Source organism: Delphinapterus leucas, chromosome 12 (assembly GCF_059928025.1).
Source record: "Delphinapterus leucas isolate spDelLeu-1000000601 "Yukka" chromosome 12, BTC_Dleu_Yukka2, whole genome shotgun sequence".
NCBI classification, from domain to species: Eukaryota; Metazoa; Chordata; class Mammalia; order Artiodactyla; family Monodontidae; genus Delphinapterus; species Delphinapterus leucas.
Genome location: NC_143140.1, coordinates 46250123 through 46269624, shown reverse-complemented (window position 1 = coordinate 46269624; position 19502 = coordinate 46250123). Strand labels below are relative to the sequence as shown.

Genomic DNA, 19502 nt, shown 5'->3' with positions numbered 1-19502 from the left:
TGCGCGTGGCGCCTCCTCACCAATGCCTCGCCTCGACCTCAGCACGAAAGCAGCATCACCTTCCCCTTCCCTTCACTCGCCCTCTCACACTGATTACGCCCAGCACATTTTAATCTTATCTCTCTCCCACATGTCCCACGTCCATCTGTGGGTGAGTCAGGCGACTGACTACTCCCCCTGTCCAACGCTGGTCTTAAACTAGGAACATTCCCCAAAGACCAAAACAAACAAGTACGGGAAAAAGATCACAAAACAATAAGAATCCAACCTAAACACGAGTCCTCTGAACACAGTACACACACTAGGATGAACACGTGGCTTCCTCTGTGCACCTGAGTGCATCGTCTATTATTGTTGTCTGGGGGAGGGGAGAGGTCGGTGCCCTTGACTGCGCAGAAAGCTACACAGCAACAAGGATCTGTGCAAAGTCTATTCTAGGGCTGAGAACTCTGTTACATCTCCACAGATACCAGTGCAAGCTCTCTGTTCATCTCTTCCTACTCTTATCAGGCCTCTGAAGTCAAGATGGCACGAAAAGTTTGATTTTTGACTCCTAATCCGCACCCAGCGGAATTCTGGACTCAGCAAATGTCTAAAAGCAGTGGTTCTCAAACTTCAGCTTGCGGCAGAATTACCGGACACCTTGTGACAGTGCAGATTGCTGGGTCCAGACTTTCTGATTCAATATGTTTGGGGTGAGCCCAAGAATCTGAATTTCCAACAGGTTCCTAGGTGATGCTGCTGGTGTGGAGACCATGCTTTGAGAAGCACTAGCTTAATGGGTCAGAACATGGTAGAACCCTCTATTATATCAGATTAGGGTGCACAAAAGAGTGAGTTTCTGTGTCTCAGATTTCAAGAAACGTACAATGACTCGAAATAGCACTGTCTCTTCTTAGGAATGCCTGAAAACTTTAAATTAGTTAACTAAGGTCCAGTGGAGACTAGAAAAATGAGTGGGGGCTGGAAAATTTTAAAGACACCACATTCATTTACACAAAAGAAAGTAGAGAGGAAATCCTAGTTAAACACAGTTTATTAAATAACGATGCCCGTGTCTTAGAAGCCAACTGTTCTCTTAGATCCCAATTTGATAGTGCTCTTTCCTTTTTATATGGAGCTTCCAGGGAGCAAAGTCTACCTTGTAATCTCCCTATGGAGAATAGGGTGGAAATAGGCCAAAAAGTCATTACTAAATTGGTTGATAGCTTCCACAGCCAAAATCTCTCGTTTTTCTAAGACAGTGTTCTCAACCCTAACCGTACATTGTAACTACGTGGCAGCTTTAAAAAGTATAGATGCCCAGGCTCCATACCTAGAGGTTCTGACCTAATTGGTTTTGGATGGGACCTCGACACTGGTGTTTTCCAAAGCTTCCCCGTGATTCTCAAATACGGCCAAGATTGAAAACCACTGATGCAGAAGGAAGTTCACAGAGAAATAATGGGTGATGGGAAAGAGAGAAGAAGAAGGGCAGTAAGACCTCTTTAGATAATGTCTAATGACACAAAACAAGAAAGAATGGGAAAGTAGCTGGGAACGCCTAGGACAAGTAAAACTGAGGCTCTTAGATTCTGAGACTATCTAAGGATCAACCCAACACTGGCAGTCTTAGGTTCAAAAACCAGAAACAGCTAGATAATCAAGGAAGTACCCTCAACTGCCAAAGACATGGCAACAGTCCAAAGGACATATCAGGAAACCTTTTTTAAAACGGTACTATTTTTTTTCAGAAGAGTTAATAACTAGGAACTTGAGGCAAAGAGCTTTTAATGTCTCACAAACAAATCCTCTAAACGTTCAACTTTGAAATCATGCTCCGGAAAAACAATAAAAGGTATCCTTGAGCAAAGTTAAATGTTTTTCTTTTCCAAAGGGGAGGCAAGAGGGAAGAGACTGCAGCAGTAACTCTCAGAGCCCTTGGTAATCGAACTTATCTCCCCAGTAACCACACTGACAAGTGAGTTTTCAAAGTTGTAAAATCATGTGATGCAGATGATAAAACCAAGAGAGAGTTATTTTCTCCTCTTCCTTCCTGACTAAGCACAGATGCATGAGGTAACAAGCCGGAAAAGATATCTGAAAGCTTTATGATCCTTTTTAAGGAAGAATGATGAACACAAAACAGACAGTAGAAGAATGCAGTGTTGGTGGTCAGTGGACAGAGCAGGGAATCTCAGCGCAGGTAACGCAGACAGACGTCAGGTGAAAATTATCTTTGCTCACAACAGGACAAACACTGGGAGCCCAGAGAGAAAAACCAGATGTTATCCCACTGCGCTAACAGTTAAAACTATCCATCAATTTAAAGCCTTTGATGTGATTAAAAAACCAAGATGTGGGAAAATCTGCATCTTAAAAATGAGAATAGTAATTTTTGATAAAAACATTCACTTGTTAAGTCATTATGTTAAAATCAATTTGGAAGGTGGTAGCTTTCACTAACACCTTAAGTTAGCTTTCCTAATTTGACACATGGTACTTCACCTAATTCAGTACTGACTGCCCACAAATTAACTTGAAGCTTTCCCTGATTTTATGAGACTATCAGAATAAACCTCTCCCTTCTCCCAAAGAACACCTACTAAGAGATGCCTACAATCGGATGCCAGGGAATTCCCCTGGCAGTCCAATGGTTAGGACTCCACACTTTCACTGCCGAGGGCCCGGGTTCAATCCCTGGTTGGGGAACTAAGATCCAGCAAGCCATGCAGCGTGGCCAAAATATATCGGATGCTAAATTTCACCTTGGCAACTAACATGAAGGTTGAATGTGGTAAAGCCTAACATATGGCCCAGATCACCTAGACTCTCAGCCTGAAAAAAAGGATCTTTCTTGGAAAGGAAGGGCACTAAATAGGACTGATTTAGATAATTCAGTTCAGCAGAGGACATGCATCTATTCAAACAGAAGGCTGTAAGCTTATCTGTATTGGACAGGGTTGTAGATAGAAGGCCTGATCGAGGTCACTAATTTCAAGAAACAGTATACTAGCTCACCTAGGAAGCTATCTATCAGGAGCTTAAGAGCCCAAGTGTGCTAAAGCAAGCATGCTCACACCCATGTCAGCTGGAAGACAACTTTAAAAGAATCAGGCCCACAACATTTCCAAGGCACACTCCGGGTTTCTCAGGGTTACACAAATGATGCACCTGAAGTAACTGATCATCGTTCTTTTTTTTTTAATTAATTAATTTCTATTGGAGTATAGTTGCTTTACAGTGTTGTGTTAGTTTCTGCTGTACAGCAAAGTGAATCAGCTATATGTATACATATATCCCCTCTTTTTTGGATTTCCTTCCCATTTAGGTCACCACAGAGCATTGAGTACAATTCTCTGTGCTATACAGCAGGTTCTCATTAGTTAGCTATTTTATACATAGTAGTAGTAGTAGTGGTGTATATATATGATCACTGTTCTTTTAAAGAAATTCAGGAGAATGCTTGGACCTAGAGTTTCAATTTTTTACTTTTTAAAAAAAATTACCTTGCTTAAAATGTACTCTATAGGCCACTGTTTATTTACATGATAGGTATATTCATAAATGGCAAATGGATGCTGTTAATGGGACTATTCTGACAAATAACTAGTGAATAATGGTATGTCCCTTCTCATCCTACCGCCTGGGGAAAGAAGAAGAAAAACAAAAAGTATGAAGGGTGCGATTAACAAGTCCTTGATTTGGAAATGAAGGCTGCCACGCAGCCCCAGAACAGCGATCATATAAGGTAAAAATTCTAGAAGAAATATGCAGCAAAACGGAGTTTTAAATTAGGTAGAATTTTTTTTAACATCTTTATTGGAGTATAATTGCTTTACAATGGTGTGTTAGTTTCTGCTTTATAACGAAGCGAAATACATATATCCCCATAAGTAGAATTTTTTTAAGGAATTTACCAACAAGAAGTTCTAATGGAGAGATCTAGAGAAAGTGTTTTTACTTTATGAAAACCTTACAGCATTAGAAGAAAAACTATACTGAGTTTTTAAAAAAAAATTAAGTAAACTAAAAATGAAAAGAGAAAGGACAGGAAGGTGAGCAGGAGGACTTAAACATCACTCAGACAAGCTTAATGTGAAATACGGAACCAAGGCAATTGTCTAGATAATTTATGATGAAAGAACTATCATTTTTGAAATTAATTATTAGGACACTTTAGGAAAAAAGGCAGTTTTGAGATTTGATTTATGCGAATCAATGGTTTAACTCTCCAGTTGATCTTTTTAATGTAGTACCAATTTTCAAGAAGATATCTAACAAGTTGTACTGGATATAATTTTATGCCCTGCTTCAACTTCAGGCCTATACCCAGAGATGTGCCTTTAAAAGTCCACAGAGGCCAAGGCCGCCTTCTGCGCAGCTGCCTCTGGCCCCGTCACCCTCCCCCACACCCTGGCTGTGTTCAGCTATCAGGCAGAGCCATTCTGCCTGCTCCACGTTTATCACGGGGTTTCAGTCTATCTTCTGGACACTGTCCAGACACTACTCATCTATCTTTACTGTGAAACTGAGAGTTCTAAAATTTTTTCCAACACACACATGGGATTAGTGTTCTGCAAGCCATATTTTATCTCAGGGGGCATGGGTGCTACATTCCTATGGCCAATTAAAAGCATCATTTTAGGTCCTACTCATACATATTTTACCTTGAAGACAAAAGCAGTAAGCTCCTTAATAAGATAAACACTTTAACCTGGCCAGCCACTTGCATTATGCAACATTTTCTGTTTCTGTCTTAGTACCTGCCTTTAAACCTGTTAGTAACTGCATTGCAAAGGGTCGACCACCTCACAAAATATGCTTAATACCTTTAATTATGAGATCTGACTCAGCAACCACAATTCCGCCAGAAACTTCTTATAAATGTTTTATTTTTTTCCCCTGAAATCCGTTTTTCTTGGTGGTATTACCTCCATCCACCTACCTACCCAAAGCCTACAGAAACAGTGATATTCTGTTCTACCAAGGCAGAAATTTCTCAGAGACAAAAGCCCAACCCAAAGGATTTCCACACACCATGTATCACTCTGTTAGTTCTCAATACTAATACAGTATTTATCTGACCCACAGTAAACCATGGTTACACAAGGCAGTGTCCAAACAGAAATGAGAATCCCCAAATCAAACTCCCCCACTAAAAGCCCAGGCACTGTCTGGATTCTTAAAATTATTAGCTCATGCAAAATCAGAGGCAGAAGCCTAAATCATGGGTCTCCGTCCACTCCCCCAACAACACAGAGACGTGCTAGTTACCCTGAGTCAGCCACAGTTCGGAAGATAAACATTCAAGACAGTATTCTGAAAGATTAATAATGGGATTGATGGTAATATATATAAAGAATGTGGCACACAGTAGCAACTTACAAAATGGGAGCTATTTAATTTTACTGCTGTCTCACCCCTACCGAAAGTCCCACCCGCACTCAGGAGGCAGCAGAACATACTAGAAAAGGCAAAAGTTCAAAGAAACCTGGGTTTGAATCCCAAGCAATTTACTGAAACCTCTCTGAACCATTTTCTTGCCTTTAAATTGGGATTTATATTTAAATGACTATCACGTAGGATTAATATTCAATGTAAAAAACCTAGCTGAGTGGCACATAGTAAGTGTTCAATAAATCACAGTTACTACTACTATTATTATTATAACTAGGCTTCAGAATATCTTGTGTCAACTCCTCTTTTTACTGTAAAAACAAAACTGTGCTTCCAGTTGACTTATAACCCTGGCTCCCTTTCCCAAAATTATCATTTTGAAATATGAGAAAAAAACAGATGCAATTCTGATTCTTAAATACTTCTGAATAATTCAGCCCAAGCACCTACGAGGTACCTAGAAAATACCTGCTGCTACTTGGATGAGGACAACCACTCTATGTTCTATGCTCCGTCGGAATTGTTGGGTTTTGTGGACATAAATGTATACAGAGGAGACGGCAGCCTGAAGGCTCAAGTGTGTTGAGACTCTGAAAGGCCTTGAACCAAGCACAGGAGGAGCTGAGGGGACTCCAGAGGGATTCTGGATTGGCCTTACTGCCACCATGGATGGCAGTGAAACTGATGGGGCTCCATCTTCTCAAGCCTGACTGGGACAGGGAAGAGAGAATTCTTCAAAACTCACTCTCCTTTCGCTGAGGACCCAGGCTGCTCCCTGCCCTTAAAGACTGACGGTCCTAGACCAAATGGCTCAGCCAGACCTCAGGGCCTTAGAGTAAACCTCAAGTCCATACTCCACAAGCACAGCCATTCCACCAGCTTCACGAAAGAAGCCAAAAAGTAGAAATTGAGTAAGGAGAGTGGGAGGGTTAGGGAGGGAGCCAAGAGTACAGGCTAAGCGGGAGGGAGGGAGGGACGAGTTGTAGCAGTTCTCACTGGGAAATCAGGGGAATTCATGCCTCCCTTCTGTGCCTCAAAGCAGGATGAAGAAAGAAGAAATTTAAATTACCAGAAAGTAGCCTATCAATGATTAACATTTTAATTTTAATCTCAATAAAACCTTTTTTTTGGGGGGGGGGCAAAATATGTGAAGGGGGTCAAAAGATACAAATTTCCAGTCATAAAATAAGTAAGTCCTAGGGATTTAATATACAGCATGGTGACTGTAGTTAATATTTGTATATCTGAAAGTTGCTAAGATAGTAAATCTTAAAAGTTTTCATTACAAGAAAAAGAAATGTTAACTAGACTTACGGTGATGATCATTTTGCAACACATATAAATACCAAATCATTATGTTGTACACCTGACCCTAATAATATTGTATGTCAGTTATATCTCAATTTAAAAAAATAAAATAAAACGTTTTTATTCTTCTCTTCTATCTACAACCCTTCCTGTCCCTCTCTTCCACCCCTGTGCTCCTATGTTTGTTTCCTAGAGCGAGCGGCTTCAAACAACAAAAACTTATTCTCTCACAGTGCTGGAGGTTAGAAGTCCAAAATCAAGGTATGGGCGGCACCATGCTCCCTCTGAAGACTCCAGGGGAGGATCCTTCCTGGCCTCTGCCTAGCTTCTGGTATCTCTCAGCAGTCTGATGCTCCCTGGCTTGTAACTGCATTGCTCCAACCTTTGCCTCAGCCTTCATGCAGCCTTCTCTGCATCTACCATGTCCTCTCTTCTCCTCATAAGGATACAAGTCATTGGATTTAGGGCCCACACTAATCCAATATGACCTCATCTTAATTTAACTAACTACCCCCGGAAAGACGCTATTTCCAAACAAGGTTACATTCTGAGGTTCCAGGTGGACATGAATTGGGTGGGGGGGGCGGGGGGGGGACATTATTCAACCCAGTACAGCTGCCAAATGAAAATAAACCACCACCACCAAAATATGGGGCAAAGTGGAGGGAGATGACAAATTACAGCTTCACAGAACTACAGAACTTTAGATGATAAAAATGTCAAAGTTATCATCTCCAGTGGATCCATAACTACTAAATCTGAAGTGGGAATAATGTAGCTTTTGCCTTTCTCTCACCCACAGGAAAATGAAATCTTGGAAAATATCAAAAGTCTCAATCAAAAGAGCACTAAAACACAGAAGCATCCACTGACCCAGACACTTGACATACTGTGAAGTTTGGTATCAGGTATAGATGAACATTCACATATATTATCAAGAGTGGAGTAGCAAAAAGATGTAAGCCAGGGGAAGACATTTTTCAGTTAAAAATGCTTTCATTTAACTATTTGGGGATGAGAATTGGACCATGGGTCTCAGAAGACCAAAGTTTCCTTTTTAAAAAGTTACCTCGGGTTTTTAAACACTCCCTCCTCCAAATTATCCTTTTCTAACAATGACATAAGCCTACACGGAAGCACTTTAGAGTTCTTTTTTTTTGTTGTTTTTAACCAAGGTATTATTTTAGCTATGTGGGGGAAAAAAAACTTGAGATCAGTTTAAAGGCTTGGGTACTCCCTCTGCTGGCTCTAAATTTAAAGAAAATTCTCAATGGTTTCAGGAGCCAAGTTATTAATTTCACTAGACATCCAAACACAAGGAAAAATACGATGTGGATTCTCCCACACATACACACACAGAAGTCTTCGAAGAAATAAATAAGAAATTACAAAACACATACTGAAAACTGCCAAAGGCATCTGTTGGGTTTATTACGGGTTCACCCCAGAGGAAAGCTAATGCATTTGCTTATCTGTGTGCGGCAGGGGCCACCTCCGACCTTGGCTTTGCCCCACAAGCATGCCACAGCTTTCCTTGCTCTAAGCTCACCTCTCCACTGCAGGCCAGGGGTGCATCTGGACACCCAGGCATAGTGAGCCCCCAGAAGATAACCTGGCTTCTTCACCACAGACAATTATAGAAGTAGCAAATTAGTGCAGGTACCACAGGCCACCAGAGAACTTAGTCTACTTCACTTTGTAATGTTATCCCATAGTAGGGACTAACACACTCCAGAGAAAAAGCCTCAAGATTAAAACCACAAAAAAAGGTCCAAGTGAAAATGCACACTCTTGGGTGAAAAAACAAAGGCCCAGCTTGAAACATACTCTAATTATACATTTGTGTTTTACCAGGAAGGAGTGATACAACACAATATTCTACAGATGCTTGCTATTATACTTTTTCCAACTGGGGAAACTGCAATACTGAGAAATGAAAGTTGTTCAGTCAAGAATGAAATGGTTAGATGCGGAGCCTGTCTGGGCAGTGATGCGATCAGAATTGGGATCTTCTATGATAATCACTATCTGAACCACCTATTCAGAAAACTACTTCGGAAGAGCTGCAGACTAGCCCTGGAAAGGTCCAGCTCAGACTGCTCGGTATCTCTTCTTCCTTCATATGTGACTTCTATTTTCCAATCCATAAATAAAAAACTTCAAGTACATCTAGGATTTATACCCCCAAATGCAGAACATTATGGACAACTTAGTTTTACATCACAGCTCTGCTCCTGTAGTGGGTAAGTATGTACATTTTAGGCTGAACAATGCCATGGTGACTCTTTCTAGACAGTCATATTGATGCTGCATAAAGCGGGGTCCACACACAGAGGGAAGACTTGATTTCAACCTTCTCTTAAGGAAAAGTCATCCGAAGATCAGGTTTCCCTCAGTTTCTGTGATGGGTAGTGACTGGCACTGATGAAGTTTTCAAGGACCTCTACACTAGAACTGCAGAAATAAGACACTACAAGAAATGCCTTAGATAGCAGAGCATCATTTCATAATTACACTACATCATATCGACACCAACGCTAGGAAGTCTGGGCCACCTTCATAGCTACAAGTCTCCAAAAGATTCCACACATGACGTCACCCCACTCCTGAGTCACGTCATCCCCTTTCAATGTTACCATCCCAGAACAAGGCTAGGCTCATGGGCTGAGGGCATAATGATCCCAAGAGCAGATCCCAGCATCAGAAATGCTTTTGTCTGTTAGACACCTTCCTTGCTTTCAAGGCTTTTACACTGTAGTTGAGAATATACAGGAGTCACAGAAAAATGGCAAAAGGAACAGACAGGAGTCAGAGGGCGGGCAGGGTAGGGTTGGGTTGAGAGAGTAGGTTTTTCCAGCAAGGTGAACGGAGAGTGCTGATGCAGAATGCAAAGAGAAACACAGCTACTGTCCTGCCAGCCAGCCTAGAGGATGGGGGAGGGGAAGCAGAGGAGAGAAAATGAAGTAAGAGTTTGCAGAAATGGAGATGACTAGAACAGCTGTGAAACCACAACGGTTAGTAACAGATATTACAGAACACTAGTGCCCTGGGTTCAGTTCACACAGACATTCTTAACTCCACCCCTGCTAGCTGTGGGTCCCTGAGGCAGTCCCTCACATGCTCCTGGCCTGTTTCCTCACTTGCAAAATGAAGTAGTTATATGATTTTTAAGACTTCGTTTAGTTCTGAATTTGAGGCAAGAAGCAATACAGATGATTCGACTGCATCAAGGCTCCACATCCACTCCGAGAGGCCGGTCCTATACCACAGCCCCACGAGACAGAACTGGGGGCCCCAGATTAGTCCAGGGCCACAGGCATGCTCTAATCCGGGTGGGCCTGGGAAGGCCCCAGCTTCTCCCAATCAGACCCAAACTGCAGGAGCCACATGACAGCGGTCTTGCATCTCCAAAGCAAGCTGAAGATGATCTGCAGAGAGCTAAAAGCCAGCTCCAAGCCAGATCTCAACTTCGACTTTTCTGTTTGCTGGTAACTTCTCTGCAGAGAGCCGAAGCACTAAGGAAAGTAGAAGTACAGAGGGGAAAAAAGGCAAAGAGAAGGGACAAGTCTACAGAGCACAGATTTGCATGTTTATTTTCTGTCTTCCCCCAAGAGAACACAAACTCCTATGAACTGGAACCTTATCTGCCTTGTGCTACCACTACATCCGTGGGCCGGGCAGAACGCCCTGCACACTGTATGCCGTTGATACATACTTGCTGAATGAATCAAACGGCGTGAAATGCAAACGGGTAAAAAGGTTTTCTCTTTCCAATCTTTTACTCGCTTACTGTACGCCAGCTGTATCAACCACTGATACTAACCCACCTACATATGTGTCATCGCCAGCTCCTTCTATAGCAGCAAAAAGCCAAAGTGGTCTTCAGGGCTCCTCCATTTGTGATACAGGAAACGGTGAGGAGAAAAATGAGGAGTCAAAAATAGGAGCAAGTCTGTTCCTCACAGACAAGATGAATGAGCACGAAAACAAAACAAATTCCCATATTCTCTCCAGCCCAGGGAATCTGGAATCTGATCAGCAATGGGTAATTTGGGTACCTCCCCAGAAGGCACTGGCCTAGAAAGTCTTATCTTTGCATTTTTATAAAGATCCTTGGATGAATGGTATCTGCTAAACTTTTTGCAAACCAAGTAAATGACTTTTTAGTGGGACAAGGCTTCTTCATTAATTTTCCAAATAAAAGTACCTTGCAGGTTTTAAGTAAGCATCACGAGTATTAAAAAGTTTAACTACAAGATGTTCTTCTATGGTGTCATTCTCTTAAAATAGAACCCTCCTAAAAACTCCTAAAAATAAGTCTGCATAGTTTCATTTCATTTTCGAAGAAGGAGATAAACATATCAAAACAAACAGCTTCTTTTTAAAAGAGTCTCTCTGCTACACGGGGCTCACCGATCAAAGTCTAAAAGGGCCAATTTCTTCACCTCACAGGTCGATGACACAGCTTTGAAAAAGAAGAAAAACAGTCCCCCTGGTGTACTGCTGCTGTAGAAAGAGGAAGTATGTTAGTTGAGAATCACTGACGAAGACAGTGCTGCCAAAGGAAATTACAAAACAGCATTTTAGCAACAGGGGCCAAGCTGAAGACAGATTCCTCATACATGGCATGACCGTAACTGGCCCTTTACTCCAAAAGGTGACTGAGGTCAAAATTAGAGGCCAAAATGGAATTATTATGAGTCTGTCATTTTGAAATTGTTAAAAATATTTTTAAACGTCAAAGTTGCAGTTAAAATAACATTTTTTAAACACAGTGTGTTGAAAAGGAACTGGGTGCGTTCATCTAAAAAGCTAGAACAGTGAGGACGTGAGCAAGCTTTAGGCGGCAGGTCAGCCCTCATCTTCCAACCTTGGGAAGTATTGGTGAGAGGACACATTCTCACGTGAAGGAAGCCTCAGTCTCTTGAAGGACCATCCTCTGCAGCAGCAGCCGAAGTCCTCACACAGCATCTCACGCTTATGAAATCGTAGGAACCACCACAGAAACCCATGGCTGCCTAACGTGACTGTGCCCTGACCCACGGGAACCACAGATGCGTGGGCGTGTGTAGGAGAATCAGTAACAAATGGGCCTTACCAGGTAAACCCTGGAGTCCTAGAGGTCTGCCTGAGACAGGTGGAAACAGACAACTCACCAGCTCAATTACAGGTGCCATGCAAGTAAGCTGAATCTGAATTAAAGGAAATGTAACCTTTTCCCCTCTTAACCACATCTGATTATTCATTTCTACTTTCATGCCCGAAGTAAGGGAACCTGCAAGATAGCCACCACCTTTCTCCCTGGCACAGTTTGCATCCGACAAACTTCAGTTAACCAAGAGCTTCCTCCTTTTGTTAAAATGCTCTCTTTTTTGCCTCCTTCGTCACTTCATAGTTCCTAAGTACCCATCCTGATAGGCACCAGACAGCTTTAAAAACACTGTGCACTCACTCAGCCTCCATCAATAATCATCCATCTTCCGATGCTGAAACAATAACCAAGATTTTTTAGATTGAGAGGCAAATATGCTTTTCAGGAAAACAACTTCTACTTACATAAGACTACTCAGTATTTAATAAATAACCTTTAAAAAGGATCAATTTAAAGAGAAAAACAGTGTGAAAAAGATCTCTGGAACCACGGCTACTAACTACCTCTGTACTAACTAGCTGTGTGACCTTAGAAAAGTCATTAACTTGAAGAATCAAGTTCTTCACCTATAAAATAAGGGGGTTGAAGGAGATCTGCAAACCTCATCCAGGCTGTACATTAAAATCACCTGAGAAACTTCAAAATAAAACTAAAACAACCCCACCAACCAATGCCCATACATCAGCCCAGTTAAATCAGGTTCTCTGGGCACTGGTATTTTTTAAAAGCTCCCAGGTAATTCTAACATGCAACCAGGATTTTGAGCCACTGGTCTCAATTCTGATCTCTAAGGCCTCTTTTCTAATTCAGTCTACGATCTTAGAGTGATAATTCTGGTTAAAAGATCTCATAATACAATAGCCCAAAAAGCTACAAAAGAAGTAAGGCCTAGACCCTGCATATTATGCCTATGTGCACACATGACTAGGAGAGGTTAACCTGAATTCTAGACATTTTTAGAAGTTAAAAACCTGCATGCATAACTCAGAATGAAAGTAGTGTGGTTTAAATGCACATGCATGCTTCCAAAATGAATAATCATGATAGAAATCAACTCCTGAAACTCGGATGCATGGAAATGGGTCACAATTAGCTCCTGACCTCTCCCTTGTCCCTCTTTTTCCACCCCCCACTAAACCACAAGCACAAAAAAGCTTGGCTATTAGTCATAATCGGAATGTGAAACCAGCAGCCCCAGTTTCAAAGGGCATTCTCCATCATCAAAGATTTGGAAGTTCCTGCATGGCTGCATCTTTTGATAAAGGTCATCTTACAAAAATTCTTCAACTAAATTATATCCCTATAGTCTTCAAGGATTAGTTTTTGTGTGATACTCAGAAACAGAATTGGTGTAAAATTTTCAAGTAAAACTACTCATAGAATATGTGCCCTGTATTAAACATATTAGGGCTGGGCAGTTTCAATTCACAATATTTAATAGGATTTTAGTTAAAGAAAGATGAGATAACAGAGAAGGAAAAAAGAAACCATGAGACCAAAAATAGGACAGAAAACCACAAAGTTTATGACTAGGTCCAAAATCTCTATTGCAAATCCTGCAAGCTACATGAAAACATAATTAATCCAGTCTCAACTCATGGCTACTTTTGGTAATACCACTTCCTCACATAAATCTTAAATTCAGATACTATAAAAAATTCAAATACTATAAACTGGTATTATCTTTAACTATAAACACGATGCAAGAAACATTATTTGTGGAGTTTAAATTACTTTCATAATCTTAAAAATAATAAGAAAGGTAAAGACCCTTCCTATGTTAACTTTTAAACTAACTTAAAGCTAACTTTTAACTAACAGATTTTCTGCCAAATTCAAAATATGCAGAACTAAATTTCAAGTGTGAGAAATTTGGAAAATATCCCACCACCCCCCAAAATCCATCTTCTTAGATCCCATAAATTCACCCTTTCCTAACACTGAACCTTGAGATTAACCCTTACTATCCACTTGGAAACTCAATTTTTAAAGGTATCACATTAGCACTGTTTTGAAACGGAACTCTCATCTGTTTCATAAATGTCTCTCATATCACACAACTCATATTCCTTTGCAAAGCAATAAAATTAAATCAAATGTAAAATTCATAATATCAGCATTTGTTCAAGGATGAGCTAGATCTGTGGAATAATATCAAAGCACACATTTTGCTTTTAAAGTATCTAAACAAGCCCTTCCCAATACTAGCCACAAAAAAAAATTTTTAAAGGCACTTTGCAAGATTTTTTTAAAGCGAATTAAAAGTTAATAACACTAAATTCTTTAGCTTTTTCATACACTGACTCTTCTACAGTGTTTCAGTTCTCTGCCTAATGTCAGATTATTCTTATTTTACACACCCACTGGAACCCAGGAAGTTCAGGGCTCCCCAAAGACAACGAAGGAAAGGACAGAAGGAGAAAGCAACTACCTCTTTAATTAAAAAAAAAAAAAAGCTAACTTGTTAATAGAAGCAACTGACAAACGATATGTATCTCCAACTGCACAAGGCACAGGGCTCTCTTTTGCCTGGTACACATTCATATCTTAGCAGACGGGACCAGGAGGATGAGGTGCAAGAGCAAAGCAGCTGGGTATCAGCAGCCCCGCAGGGGGACAGGAGTTAATCTCTTTGGATGCCCAACTGCAGGAAGTCATTACATCATAGGCCTTTCCACACCTCTCTCCCTACCACGTGTCCAGTGCCCCAAGAGGCAGAAAAGGAGCAGTAGAGAGCCTCTCTTCGGGTTCACTTATAATAATAGGTAGAAGCCATTACAGTCCAGCCCTGCCAGCAAACCTCCCTCCCAAAGGCTTAGGTGAAGCGCCAGGCCCCAGTCCTCCACACCTGGACCCCCTGCCTCAGACAGGGCCAGAGTCCAGGCCTCAGAGGGGAAGCAGCAGGTGCAGCTAGTCCCTGTCGAGGTGGCAGGGCTGGCCCGTTCCAGGTCCCAAATCATCTCAGAGGCTACTCCGAGGCAGGTTTGCTGTTGAGACATCTCTGAGGAATAAAGGTGTCAACACAGGCAAGGAAAGAGAACCGGCCAAGAAAAGGTTTACAACCACTGCTTTTTGTCATGGGATCGATGTGCCTGTGGGAATTAATTAACACCCACAACCCCGAAACTTGGACACAAGGGTTCTCATCCAGCTAGTCACAACACACCATGCTCCTGCGACCTACTGGAAACCACACATCCAACCTCACCTCCGGGCACCGATTCCCAAACACGTCCCCTCACTCCACCCGCAGCGGCCTCGCGTGCACCCACTACCGGGAAATCGACTCCAAAGTTGGCCGAGGACCTACCTCCTCTGCGATGACCCAGGAATCCGGCAAATGCACTCCTGTTCGTCTGTCCTTCCCTCGCCAGCGTCCCTCGCGCCCTCTCCTCACCTGGCCATGCCCGAGGCTTCCCCAGGAGCCTCCTCTCCCCCTCCCGCCGCCTGCGCTGCCATCCCCGGGTTCCCCTCCTCCCGGGTCACACAGAACCCCCAAAGCCTCACAGCGGAGGCTTTCCCTGCCAACCCCTTTCCCCGGCGCCCGCAGGCGCGCTCCGACGAATCGAAGGCACATCTCGCAGTGCGCAGGAGGCCCGGCGGGTCTGGCCGCCCGCCCCAGGTGAGTACGCACCTTCCAGCCGGCAGAGCTGTTGCTGTCGCCCTTATCCTTGAAGTAGGGCACGCAGCGCACCATCCACTCGTAGATCTGGGACAGAGTGAGACGTTTGTCCGGGGAGCTCTCGATGGCGCGAGTGATCAGGTCAGCGTATGACAGGTTCCCCCAGGCGTTCCGCCGCGACGAGCATTTCCTCGGCTGCCCGGAGCCCCCAGCCGCCCCCGGCTGCGGCGGTGGCAGTGTCTGCTGAGGCTGCAGCGGCGTCTGCGTCCCCCCGCTAAGCGCGCCCGCCGCGGGGGCTGGCCCGGACCCGGGGTCCTGCCCTCCCGGAGCTAGCAGCCGAGCCGAGTCCTCCAGGAGCAGCCCTGAGCCCAGCCGGCCGCCCGCGCCGCCGCCGATCGCCATGGCCGAGCCGGCCCTACCGCCGCCGTCCTCGTCGTCTTCATCGTCCTCCTCCTCGGGGATCATGGAGTCAGCGGCCGCCTCCCCCGAGGGCTTGGCCGGGCTCCCCTGGAGCTCCGGCCTCTGCAGGGGCCACGTACAGGAGCGCGGCCGGCTTTGGGGCTCGAACTCCGGGTCCAGCTCCACTTCGAGCGGAGAGAGCGGGGCCGGGGAGGCCGGCGCCTCTGCCATCTTCGCCGCCCGCCCGACCGCGGCTCGGGCTCTCGCGCTCTCCTCTCGCGCCGGGGCGGGGTGCGGCGGGGGAGGGACGGGGGCGCCGCGAAGACTCGGGCTCCCGGGCGCCGCCGTCGCCGCTACTGCCGCCGCCTGGGGAAGCACGAGAGAAGAGAGAAGGAGAGTTGGTTATCCCGGGCTGCAACCCAGTCCTCGCCCGCCGCCGCCGCGGCCACCGCTTCCCGATCGCACCGCGCCCGCCTCCCAGGAGCAGGCAGACCTGGAGACGTGCGTCCCGCGGACCTGGCGCAGCAGACGCGGCCCCCCTACCAGGCCGCTGGGGAGACTGGAGCGAATGGACAGGCTCTCAAGGGGCACTCCCCACTCCCCCCGCCGCCGCCGCGGAAGCTGCAGGTCTCTCCTGGGCTAGGTGGCGGGGCGGGGAAGAAGGGGGAGGGGCGGGGAAGAAGGGGGAGGGGCGCGGGCCGCGCCTTTAAAGCGGGCAGCAGCCGGAGCTGGCGCAGCCCAGCCGTGGTCGGAGCCCGAGTCTTGGGCGGGCGTGCGTTTGTTTATGTTTCGCTCCAGCCCGCTCAAGTGCTTCCCGCGGCGACGCCGCCAAAGTCTGTGGCCTCTTCGGGTCTTCTCCCAGTCCCTGGCCCTGCCGCCTCCGCGCCCCCTGCCACCCCCCCTCCTAACGGAGGGCCCAAGCCCGGAGAAGGCGCGGGCATCTCCCTTCTCCCCTCTTCGCCCGCGGGCTGAGAGGGTGAACGTGGGTCCGAGAGCAAACGGGCCCTTGTCACTTCCAGAAAAAAAGGAAAGAGGGAAGAAGGGGGGCAAGCAGCTCGGCGGGTATTTGCAAAGGGTCGAGCCGAGCAGCAACGGCCACTTTGGGGGTTTGTGTGGTTTATTTTCCCGCGGGCGTCGTGTACTCCACCCCCTTCCTTGTAAGAGCGAGAGGAGGGGGCAAGTCGGAACGTCAATCTTCCAACAGGTCGGGAAGCACCAAGTCTCCCGGGCCGCCAGAAAACCCGGACCAGCACGTTCATCACCTCCTGGCTCCCGCTGCTGCCATCTTGACAGTTTCCCCCCTTCACTCAAGTCCTTTAAAAACACTAGCGGGAGAGAAGAGCGGCGCGCACACCGAGTCACGGGGAGGGAAAAGGGAAGCGCCTGGCCCAGCTCAGAAGCAGATCCGGAGTCACCGGGAAGGCGGCCGACCCGCTGCACAGCTCCGGCGCCTACCTGGGTTCCTTCTCTTCAGGAACGAGGGGGGAGGACTCACAATCCCGCGCGGGGCCGGGGCAGGGCGAGGAGGGGGCGCGCAACCCCGGCCAAGAAGAGGCGCTCCGGCCGCCGCCGCAGCCCGCCTGAAGAACCGCCTGTCAGCCTGCGCGCTGCTGCCTTCCACATTCCTCCTCCTCCCTTCCACGAGCAGGGCGGCCGCGGCAGCAGCACAAAGTTATAGACACACGCAGTGTGCCTCAACCTAAGCTGACGGCGGGCGGGCGGGTCCCCGCCCAGGGGGAGGGCTGGGCGGCGGGTCCGGGTGTGCTGGTGTGCGTGTGTGTGCGCGCGTGTCTCTGTGCGCGCGCGCGCCTGCGCGACCCGGCCCCGCGGAGCCCTTGGCTTGGGTGTGAGGCCGCGCGCCGGGGGCCGGGACTCCGCAGGCTCCAGCAGCGGTCCCCGCCGGGCTCCTCCTCTCTCCCGCGAGCCTCAACGACAACAAAGCGCGGCGCTGGCCCAGGAGAAGGGGAGGGGGGCCGCAGAGCCCCAAACCCTCCACCAGCGCAGTCGCGTGGCCTCCCTGACTCGGAGCAGGGCGCCTGGAACCGGGGGTCCTCAGCTAGCGCGTCCCTCCGCCAGGCTCTGCGCCCGCCCTGGTGTCCGGTTCCCCATTAGAACCCGACACCAGGTAACACCCGAGATAAGATGCTGACCGTAGATGGCAAGGGTTACCTCAGCGTGAAAATACTGGCAAGCGAAGATGTTGGTGCCCTCAGGACTTCGATAAACCGATGCCCTCAGATTTGATCAGGCACCAAGAGGTTTGCACTAACCTAGGACGCTTGACCGCAATCGTGTTTCACTTTTCGTGAATTTCACGGCAAACGAGGGGAGAAGTGTAACTCGGGAGAAAAGCAGATTATTCCACATTCCTAAATGCAAGAACAAATTCTGAACAACTGTTAATGGGAAATAATTAGTCTAATTTTTAAATGACGGCGAAATACCTAATTGTGCATTTTTTACTTTTAAAAGAAAGCTACTCGTTTAGGTTTAGAAAAATATCTTCACAACTCCTTATCCTACGATCAGTACCCAAAGTCGTTCATTTGTGCACTAAGAATGCAAGACATGCGACACGCACACCAAAATTCTATCCGCTTTGGTTTATAAATATCTTTCCCCGCCCCCACCCCCCAAATCGTTCCAAGTCACTAGAAATATCTTGGAGTCCAAAGCGGACTCCGCAACAACCCTATACACAAAAAGGTCCAACCCCGCGTACCCAGGAATCCGCCCACCCGGCCGAATCCAGGCTCCGGGCTTTGCGTAGGACCCGTCACTCAAGTGACGCGAGGCCCCGCCCCTGCACCAAGCTAGTTCGACGCGTACAAACAGATGATGTCATTGTATCCACAAGCGCGTGACCCGGGATCTCTGCGCCGCGTCGCCATTCGCTGCGCCGCTTACTCGTCAAGCCGCGCCGCTTACTCGTCAAGCCACGCCGCGCGCTGACTGGCCGCGGCCACCCGTCACCAGGCCCCAGACGCCCCTCTCCGCCCCCCGCCTCCGCCCCCCAACAAATAATAAACAATCGAGTAAAATTCGAAGGAAGGAAGGAGGAGAGGATAGAGAGAGGGCGAACCAGAAGGCAATCCTCCGCGCGCTGATGGGAGGGAGAGTTAAAAGGAGAGGGACGTGAGAAGACCGGGGAGGGGAGGGAAGGAGCAGACCTGAGACGATGTGTCCAGCCGCGATGAGGTGGCATCAGGGAAGGAAAGTTGGAGAGCATTCTGCGGGGCACGCCTGGTAATACGGGGGGCGCTAGGGCCCGGCAGCGGCCGGTCTCGGGCCTCCTGGGTGGTGAGCGGCCCGCCGAAGGGGCGGAGACTGGGCCGCGCTAGCGCAGCTCGGGCGGAGCCGGCAGACACGTGCGGGAGGAGGGCGGGCGAGCGCGCGCGCGCGCGCGCCTCACAGGCTCGCTCTGGGAGCGCGGCACCAGCAGCAGCGCGCGCTTGTTTACCAGCGCACGTGGGTGTTATTTTTAAACGGAATGTTGTGCTGGCAGCTCAGCGGAGTGGCGGGCGCGTAGGGCCGCCCGCGCCGGCTGGGGGACGCGGCGGGGCCCGCGCCACGGCCTCTACGAGCGAAGCTCAGGGGCCAACAAGGCTGTCCCCACTGCGGGCACTTGTGCAGCCGGCCGCT

At 47.1% G+C, this 19502-nt stretch overlaps 1 protein-coding gene across 6 annotated transcripts in view; it reads right to left on the bottom strand.

The window, feature by feature from the left end:
* The window catches only part of FOXO3 (forkhead box O3), a 119969-nt gene extending 100797 nt beyond the window's left edge, over window positions 1–19172 (bottom strand). Inside the window, exons 1-2 of one of the 6 annotated variants that reach the window (XM_089921909.1) lie at window positions 19031–19172; window positions 15474–16226 (exon numbers count right to left, since the gene is read on the bottom strand). In XM_089921909.1, the coding sequence (XP_089778035.1) occupies window positions 15474–16091 (618 nt within the window). In that variant the 5' untranslated portion in view covers window positions 16092–16226; window positions 19031–19172. Of the gene's footprint in view, window positions 1–11100; window positions 15286–15473; window positions 16227–16353; window positions 18622–19030 lie in introns of those variants that run through there. The other 5 variants (XM_089921916.1, XM_089921907.1, XM_022553973.3 and 2 more) reach the window with 5 other exon arrangements.
* Between the last annotated feature and the right edge of the window lie 330 nt (window positions 19173–19502).